General features: G+C 51.8%; 1 protein-coding gene across 1 annotated transcript; it reads left to right on the top strand.

Annotated features, from left to right (window-relative positions):
* Nucleotides 1-1,389: 1,389 nt before the first annotated feature.
* LOC119521197 (IgGFc-binding protein-like) lies at nucleotides 1,390-4,004 on the top strand. The gene is made up of 2 exons (XM_037819236.1): nucleotides 1,390-1,996; nucleotides 3,607-4,004. Exons 1-2 carry the CDS (start codon nucleotides 1,390-1,392, stop codon nucleotides 3,801-3,803), a joined length of 804 nt encoding a protein of 267 aa, XP_037675164.1. The 3' UTR covers nucleotides 3,804-4,004.
* The last annotated feature ends 5,444 nt before the right edge of the window (nucleotides 4,005-9,448 follow it).

Here is a 9,448-nt window from a genome sequence, read left to right as displayed (position 1 = left end):
ATATTTATTTGGTTCTTTCAACAAACATCCATCGAGGTTTGCCCAACACTGGGCTCTGGGGAGATAGCAGGAGACAGAATTTGATCTTGGGGAAGTGAGCTGACATCCTCGGATTACTGATTTGTGTTCCTCCAGAGCCGGCCTATCCTCCCCGCAGCCACTACGAGCTCTGCAGCTCCTCCTGTGCCAAGCCTGCTTTGTCCGACAGCTGCCCGACGCCATCCCAGGAGGGGTGCCAGTGCGACGCAGGCTTTGTGATCAGCGGCACAGACTGTGTGTCCCCCCGCCCAGCCTAGCTGCTCCCTGGGGGGCAGGTACCACCTGGCTGGGGAAGCCTTCTGGGTCCGGGAGCACCGCGAGCAATCTTGCCACTGCGAGGCCTCCGCCCACACCATGCGCTGCTTCCCCCTCCTCCTGTAGGCCCGGACAGAGGTGCGGGACCTTGAGGGGCATTTTCGGGCACCTGCCAGGCCTCAGGGCACTTGCACATCACCACGTTCGACAGGAGGACTCTTGAGTTATCTGGCACCTGTGTATCTGTCTTTGCTGGATCCTGTAGCTCCTCCAGCTCCTTGCCCTTCTTCAGGGTGGCACTTGGGAAGCAGAACAGGTCCAGCAGCCCCATCATGCTCATCTGGCAGGTGTCTATCCAGGTTAATGGGACCCAGGTGCACCTGCAGAGGGACAGCCCAGGCCTGGCTCAGGTAAGCATGCAGCACTGGGGACGTGTGGCTTCCAGGAATCCCAGCTTCTCACCCAAATCATCACCCCTAGCAAAAAGCTTATTTTCCCTCCAAGGTTTCCACATTTTTACCTCTATTCTCTGATTATAGCCTCCTTACTGTCTATATTTATCAAAGCACATTCAGTTACAAAGAAGAGAAACACCTCTCAAACCAGCTTAAGAAATAAATGGGAATTTATTGGTTTACAAAAAAAAAAAAAAAAAAATCCACAGGTCCCCAGCTTCAAGCAGAGCTGTATGTAAGGGCTCAAATAATGCGTCAGAAGGCTGTCTCCATTGCATGGTGGCTTCATTTTCATCCTCCCCACCCCTGCGATGACAAAGACAACAGCTGGCTCTGCAAAGGCTACTGGACTCAGAGTAGCCCGTTCTGAAAAGTCTCAGGGCTGCCCCCTATTGGCCCAGCTTGAGTCACGTGACCACCTCTGACCCACTTATTGTGGGACTAATTGATTGGCTGGACTTGGGCCATGTGCTGGAAGTTAGGGGTGGGGCTAGCTTCTGTGAACTACCCGGATGGAGATGGGAAGGGTGGTTTCCCAAGGGAAGTCGGAGAATGGAGGAATGAGTGCTGAGTAGGATGAAACAAGAGCAGGTGACTGTTATAATTTTCTCTCTGCTCCTTCATTAAAGATTTTTTTTACATGTATTTGAACAGCTACAATGTGCCAAGCAACCCTGAACCAAACAACCATGGTTCCTGCTTTCTGGAACCTTCCTTTGCTCCTGTCTGCCCCTTAGATGAATGGCGAGACAGTCCCCTTCCTGTGAGCTTGAACCCGGGCAGCCTTGTTGTTTCCTGGAGCGGCCTCTTCTCCGTGCTGCAGGCCGACTTCGGCCTCTGGCTCAGCACGGACCTCACCTACAGCCTCACCCTCACCCTGCCGCACCCCTCCGAGGGTCACCCCTGCGGGCTCTGTGGCAACTTCAGTCGCGACCGCAGTGACGATGCTGAGGCGTGCGCTACCTCGGAGACCGAGAGCAGGGCGTGCGGGGCTGCGTGTGGGGCTGCCGGTCCAGGGTGTGAGGACCAGGGGCAGATTGTGTGGGCCAGGGGGCGCTGCCGGCTCCTGCAGGACCCCCCCGGGCCCCTTCGCCTCCTGCCACAGCGAGATCGACCCAGCTGTGTCGGCGATGTGTGTCTTGCCCGGGGCAGCGAGCGCATCCTCTGCTTGGCCCTGCAGACCTGTGCCGCCGCCTGCCAGGGCGCGAATGTCACCATCGGGTCCTGGAGGAGCCGGTCCTTCTGGGGTGAGTCACGGGGGAGCCGGGCAGTTAACAGACCCCAATGGTTCGTACTCTTGAGCCACCTGCGTGCTCCCCGCCACTCCCCACATCCAGAAGCTAAAGGGGGAGAAGACTGGGAGGGCTGGTGAGGCAATGGTGGGCGGGGCTTGCAGGCGCTCCTCCCAGGCTCCGGCTGGAGACCTGCTGATCGGCTTGGCGCCCGCGTCCCAGTAGTTGCTGTATATTTTGAATACCACCCTGGGACTGACCCTGTGGCTTCTTGTGCCCGTTCTCTGCCTCCCTGTCAAGTGAACTGGAGGTCGTTTTCCTCTCTCAGAGAGCCTGATCCAAGACGCCCACTGTTCTAATTCCCAGAGTAGCCTCAATGATAATCCCAACAATTGCTAATACTTACGGAGCCTCTACGATGTCCCAGGCATGGGGCTGAGGGCTTTATTTGCTTCTTGCTGTCACCTCCTGAGAAAAACACTGTGAGAGAATGTTATTGTTTATCCCCATTTGACAGTTGGGGAAACTGAGTCTGGTAAAGGGAAAGCCACTTGCCCACGGCTACCAAGGGACAGAGTTTAGGCTTGAGGCCAAGACTTTCTTTCTCCAGGGATGGGGTAAGATGGAAGAAGTTTTATTATAACAGTTATAGTTTTATACATTCTTTCTTGCTTCTTACTTACTTTAACTTAATTCTTTATTATAGAAACCTTCAAATAGAAATTAAAGCAGAAAGAATGGCATAATGATTGCCCCGGTGGCAATTTGGTAGCTTCAACAATGGCCAAACTGTGGCCAATCTTGTTTCATTCACCCCACTTTATTCACTTTTTGGCTGTGTGGAGGAAGTACTTCAAAGCAAATCCGAGACCTCGGGTAACCTATAAATACTTCAGTCTGATTCCCTAATAGATTAGGACTTAAAAAATACCTAACAGTCATGATTTACTCATTTTATTAAACAAAATGAACAATATTTCCCGGATATCATGAATACCCTAGTGCATATTCATATCTTCCTGATTGTTTCAAAAACGTCCTGCTCCCCTCCCCTGGCTCCCCATTGCTTGGGTGTAAGAGGTTCCTAGCTGATTCTAACATGAGGTGTGCAATAGGGACAGGGCATGTTCTCTGTGGGGACCACTCCATTGCCCAACCAAGAGAGCACCCAAAGCCCACACAAGGCCATTCTGGGGGTCAGAACACCCCTTAAACTATGCACCTCCTCCACTGATGTTAGAGCCGGTCGTGAGTGTCTGGCACCCAGGCAGCAGAGAGCCCTCCAAGACTTTGGAGTAGGGGAGGGGCATTGGAAAGCCTTCCCGAGAGAAGTAGGCAGGCTACCTGTTTCTGGAATAACTATACTACCTTTATCCAGGACTCACGATGTGCCAGGCGCTTTCCCAGCCACTTTATTTTACCGTGCTTGACCCTCAAAAGAAGTCTATGAAACGGGACTAAAAAGCCCCATTTTAGAGTTGGGGGGACTGAGCCAGAGAGGTTAAGCAACGCTACCCCGGTCAAGGACAGAGCCAGGATTCAAAGCGCTCAGGCAGAGCGGGGGCAGTGGGCGCGCACGGCCTACGCCCCCTTACCTGCGCGCCGTCTCTCCCCGCCCCGGCCAGCCGCCACCTGCGCGCAGCACAGCCGCTACCAGCTCCGCCTGACGCCCGCCGCGCGCGCCTCTGCGCCCCCGCCCGCTGCACCCGCCCAGGGACCCCGCCTGCGCCGAGGGCTGAGTCTGCAAAGACGCGCACCTGGAGTCCAGGGCCAGGTGCGTGCGCGCGGAGCAGTGCACGGCATGCACGGCGGCCGCTCCTAGCAGGTGAGCCGGGAACCCGCCCCGTTTCTGTGAGGGGGGCCGGGCTATTTGGGGCTCCAGAGGAGCCAGGGAAACCCCGCAATTTGCCACGGATAAACCCCCAATCCTGGAAACCCAAATTCAACCGGCGTGGCTGGTTGATTAGGGACTTCAGATGTGCTGGCCTCTTTATTATTGATGGGCCTATAACGGTACTGCTATTTACTGAGCTCATTTCCCTGTGCTCAGCACTAAATGCTTATTAATTTATAATTTCATATATAATATATTTGTAATATACAATGTGTTATGTATTATGTATATGTATAATATGTTATGTATTAGCAGTGCTTTTAATAGCTATTGTTAGTTTTATTGTTTTTTATTAGCTATCACTTATTGAGTCCCTATTAATTCTAGCCTCCAAGCTAAACACTTTCATGATTATGACAGTAATTAAAACAATCATCAAAATAGCTAGCATTTTTCAGCATTAATAGGTGCATGTTTTATAGCACTAAATGTTTTATTATTGTCATTGTTATTATTACTTTAATGGCCAATATTTGAGTCTTGACTGCATGTCAAGTCCCATGCTAATGATAATAATAATAATAATGTATTAGATGTTTACATTGTATAGATGCTTGGGCCAAGTATTTCAATACGAAGAATGACTCATATTTGGGGGCATTTATGCTGTGTTTTTCTGTGTGTAAGCATTTAAAAATGATGATGAGGATGATGACAATAATGGCCAATATGTCCTGGACATTTGCTATGCTCCTGAGCTAAGCATTTCAAATAAATAATAACAATAGCAAATATGTTTGGGGCATTTCCTACACATGCATCCCCATCACCCTAATAACAGGTGATGATTTTTGAGCATTCACTATGTGCCGCCTCCTGGGCTGGCCTCTAGCTATTGGTGGCATTAGCTCGCGTGTGTTGAGAGCTTACTGTGGCTCAGCTGAGTTGCTGCGCGCATCACGCATGATTGTACTGACCTCTCACAGAACCTTTTATATCCCCGTTGTGCAGAGGAGGAAACTGAGGCTATGACACCCACAGAGCTCTCAAGGCACAGAGCCAGATCTGGACCCCAGGTCTCTGTGATCCCCAAACTGTGTTCTCAACCCCCAGGCTCTGCCTTCTGCTAGAAGGAACTAGTCTCACAGGCTGCCCTCCAGGAAGGTGGTAGGACTGTCATGAGGGTCCGTCATCTCCCCAGTAGTTGACTCCGAGCATCCCACTCATGCCTGCCCTCATGCACACTCAGCCCCTCTGCTCTTTCCCAGCTCTTTCTTTGCCCTGGTCCTCCACCACACCCTGCTCAGGTCAGCCTGCACTAGGCAGGGGTGCCATGCTGGTCTCTTTCCCCAGGTGGGAGACTTGGTCTGGTTGAACTGATGCACCCACTGCTGCAGCTGTGACAGAGCTGGGCATTTCTGCTGGGGAGATCTGTGGTCTGCAGAGTGGTCGGTTGTGCTGCAAGAGCACCCTGGGCACCTGCGTGGCCATGGGGGACCTTCACTCCTTCACCTTTGATGGAGCCGTGGCCCACTTCCAAGGCACCTGCACCTACTACCACCTGGCCCACTCCTGTGGGCTGGATCCCATCCCTGGGGGGCTCTCCTTTAGTGTAAAGGCCTCCAACAGGAATTTCCGCAGTCACCGTGTGTCCTTCTTAAACCACGGGAGGTGGAGCTCAGTGGCCTTGGAGTGAAGGCCTATGTGGTCATGGAAAGAGGGCAGCAAGTCCAGGTGAGGGTGCAGAAGGATAACTGCCAACCTCTCAGCTCTGGCCAAGCCAGTCTCTCAACCTTTTCCTCGTCCATTTAAGCCCATGCTCCACCCCTCCATCCTTCCATTCTTCCATAGATTGGATGGATGGATGGGTGGATGAGTGAATTATCCATCTATCATCCACTCACCCATCCATCATCCATCCATCCATCCATCCATCCATCCACCCTTCGTCCATCCATTCATCAAAAGCTACTGAACATCTACTTTGTGTCAGGATCTATTCTGGGATACAGCAGACAACAGAACAGACAGGTCCCTTTCCTCCTGGAGTAAACAGTATAATAATGGGAGATGGACAATAAAAATTAAATGTGTAATATATCAGATGGCAATAAATCCTAGAAAAATAAAACAAGGAAGGGCGATCAGGAGTGCATATGTGTATGGGGTGGGAGTGGGGGTATAATTTTAAATAAGTGTGTGCAAAGGCCTCACTGAAGGGGGGACTTTGGAGCAGAGGCCTGTTGGAGGGATGGGGGAGCCTTTTGAGAGCAGGTGCAAAGGCCAGTTGTAGAAATGCTCTTGCCTTTTTAAGAAAGAACAGGGGAGCCAGTGGCCACTGTGGCTGGAGAGTGGGAGAGGTGCTGGGGTCAGACCCTGTAGGGCCTTCTGGGTCACCAAAATGAGGTGGGATTAAGGGGAGGGCTCTGAGCCAATGGGTCATGATCTGGGGGGGTATTAAGAGGGTCCCTCTGGCTTTGGAGGGGGAGCCTGTTGGGGGAAGTGGGGGTGCAGAAGTCCAGGGAGAAATCAGGGAGGGAGCAGGAGAGGAGGGAGAAATGGGTGGATTCTGGAAATATTTTGAAGGTGGAGCCTTCAAAGGGTGAGATGAGGGGGAGGAGAAGAGGTGGGATGGGGGAGGGGGGAGGACCAGGTTTATGGCCTGAGCAGCCCGAAGGATGGACCTGGGTCTGCCTGGGAGGGAAGGGTGAGGAGGAGCAGGTTGGGGTAAGATCAGGAGCTCAGATTTGGGCGTGTGGACTTTGAGATGCCTTAGTTCCCCCACCCCCACCCCGGAATTCGGGCACAGCTCCAGGATGTAGGAGCCTGGGGTTCAGGGCCAAGGTGTGAGCTGGAGATACACATTTGGGAACCATCCCCATACAGGTGGAGTTTAAAACTGTGAACGTGGCTGAGAACACTAAGGGAAGGAAGAGGGAGAGGAAGGGGCTGGGTTAGGACTCGTGAGGTTAGAGGTGCCGTTCTGACCTTCACGTAGCAAGGTGGAGCAGACAGCTGGGCCTGGAGACACGTGAACCCTCCCTGCTGTGGGATCATGACGGCGGGTGTGGGTGGCGTTGGGCAGAGGTGGGAGTTGACAGGAGGCGCTCCCCCCCCAGGTGGACGGCCAGGCACTGAGCCTCGCGGTGCAGCTGGGCCCTGAGGTGTGCGTGTGTCGGGAGCAGGACCAGGTGCTACTGCAGGTGGGCACCCAGCTGCAGGTGCAGGTCAGCGGCCGCAGCACTCTGTTCGTGCAGGTGGGGCCCTAGCACCAGGGCCACCTCTGCAGCCTCTGCGGCAACTTCAGTGGCGACCCTAGTGACAACAAGGTGCTTCCTAGTGGGATCCCTGCCCCGAACGATTCTGCCTTTGGCAACTCCTGGCAGACCCTGGACAGTGGCCTGTGTGGGCTGGGGAGAACTGGGAGGGGGTGGGGGCGGAAATGCTGGGCTGGGGGCAAACAGCGGGCGAGCGGGCAAGAATGTCAGGTGGGCTGAATCGGAGGCCACTAAAAGCAAACATGTGGCACTTGTATGTATCAGGAACGATTATGACCCATAGATGGATGGGGAAACTGAGGCCCAAGAGGGTTAAGTCTTTGCCCAAGTTCCCAAAATAAGAAGCAGTGGACCGGGGAATTGAACCCAGGCAGCTTGGCTCCAGAGTCCTTGGTCTTAACTACTCCACTCTGTCACCTCCCTCTGAAAACAGAGGCAGGAAATACTTTTTTTTCCTCCGGAGACTTTAGTTCCGCCAGGTCCAGGGCAGCAGCCACTCACCCCATGTGGTTGTTTACATTTAAATGTAAAGTAGTGGAAGTTAAACAAAATTAAACCTTTAGTTCCTCAGGCGCACTAGCCACAATTGAAGTGCTGCATGTGACTAGCGGCCCCCCTGTGGGTATGGGGTGGTGCAGGTTGAGAGATTTATCTGATAGGCAGAGCTGGGTGTGAAGCCAACAAGGTGACTGACGCCTATCTCTGTCCATTGTCAGACGGAAATCGGAAATCGCTTGTTACTGTGGGCCGGGGATTTTAAAGCCTATAAAACTGCCCTGGAAGGAGAGCCTGGCTGGGGCCGCGGGACGGAGGGCTGCAAGGCACTGGCCAGACAGGGCAAGGGGCTGCTCTGAGTCCCCGTGGTTCCCCAGCTGCCGGCGGGACTCCGGGGGCACCGAGCCCTGCCAGGACAGGCCCTGGGTGGAGCAGCTCTGTGGGGTTCTGGCGAACAGCTCCGGGCCTCCGCCGAGTGCCACTGGCACCCGGAGCTGGTGCCCTACTGCAGGCCTGCACCTTTGACCTCTGCCAGTATGGCCTGGGCAACTGCATGCCATGTGCCGGGCTGGATGCCCACGCTGAGCTCTGTGCCCTGGCCCATGGTAGGTGCACAGTAAATATTTACGATAGAATGAATGAATGACAAGTTAATTCTTCTTCGATGTCTTTCAGTTCCCTTTCACCCCTTCTGCATGTCCCAAAGGAGAAAGATTCCAGTTCGGTGCTAATGTGTCTTAAAAGCCTTTCCAACGCCCACTTATTTCCCTTTGCAACCTGGAGGGCGGGCCCAGCTGGCCACAGCTTCCAGTTGGAATTTAATACCATCATTTTGTTTTCATGGTATCTGTGCTGGTTTGAATGTATTATGTCCCCCAGAAAAACCATATTCTTTGATGCAGTCTTGTGAGGCAGACATATTAGTGGGAATTAAGTTGGAATGTTTGGATTAGGTTGTTTGCATGGAAATGCGCCCCACCCAACTGTAGGTGATAACTCTGTGAGATAATTTCCATGGAGGCATGGCCCCACCCATTCAGGGTGGGCCTTGATCAGTGGAGTCATATAAATGAGCTGAAAAACAGAAGGAACTCAGTGCAGCTGAGAGTGACATTTTGAAGAGGAGCTACAGCCAAGAGGGACACTTTGAAGACTGCACAGAAGCTGAAAGAGTAGCTGCAGATGAGAGACACATTTTGAAGATGGCCATTGAAAGCAGACTCTTGCTCTGGAGAAGCTAAGAGAGGACAAACACTCCAAGAGCAACTAAGAGTGACATTTTTGGGGAACTGCAGCCTAGAGAGGAACATCCTGGGAGAAAGCCATTTTGAAACTAGAACTTTGGAGCAGACGCCAGCCACATGCCTTCCCAGCTAACAGAGGTTTTCCAGACACCATTGGCCATCCTCCAGTGAAGGTACCCGATTGTTGATGACTTATCTTGGACACTTTATGGCCTTAAGACTGTAACTTTGTAACCAAATAAACCCCCTTTAAAAAAGCCAATTCATCTCTGGTGTTTTGTATTCTGGCAGCATTAGCAAACTAGAACAGTATCTATTTATTTTCACCATTGCCTTTTCTTTATGGCAAGTCGTGGGTGATTTTTGCATTTAATGTGATGGTATATGGTTTCATTTTCAACTATTCTATTTTTAAACTTTAAAAAGTGATCAGTTTAACGCAGATAACTTCCCGTAGTGCAGATATGGTCTTTCTGTTTTAAAATTTTTTTAGTTAAAAAAAAAGTCATTTTAATGGCTTTCCTGTTAAGGTACAGATGTAAAAGTTCCTTTTTAAATGATATTGAATTAAACATGAGTTCATTTAAAGGAAAATATAAATAAGAATAGTATTAGC

This window comes from Choloepus didactylus, chromosome 27 (assembly GCF_015220235.1).
Source record: "Choloepus didactylus isolate mChoDid1 chromosome 27, mChoDid1.pri, whole genome shotgun sequence".
Classification (NCBI taxonomy): domain Eukaryota; kingdom Metazoa; phylum Chordata; class Mammalia; order Pilosa; family Megalonychidae; genus Choloepus; species Choloepus didactylus.
This window is presented reverse-complemented; position numbering and strand designations above follow the sequence as displayed.

Excerpts from the sequence above, each read along its gene's own strand:
- LOC119521197 (XM_037819236.1), top strand. The coding sequence starts at position 1,390 with ATGTATTTGAACAGCTACAATGTGCCAAGCAACCCTGAACCAAACAAC. Across the intron at positions 1,997-3,606 it reads GAGGAGCCGGTCCTTCTGGG|CCGCCACCTGCGCGCAGCAC; the intron begins GTGAGTCACGGG and ends CGCCCCGGCCAG.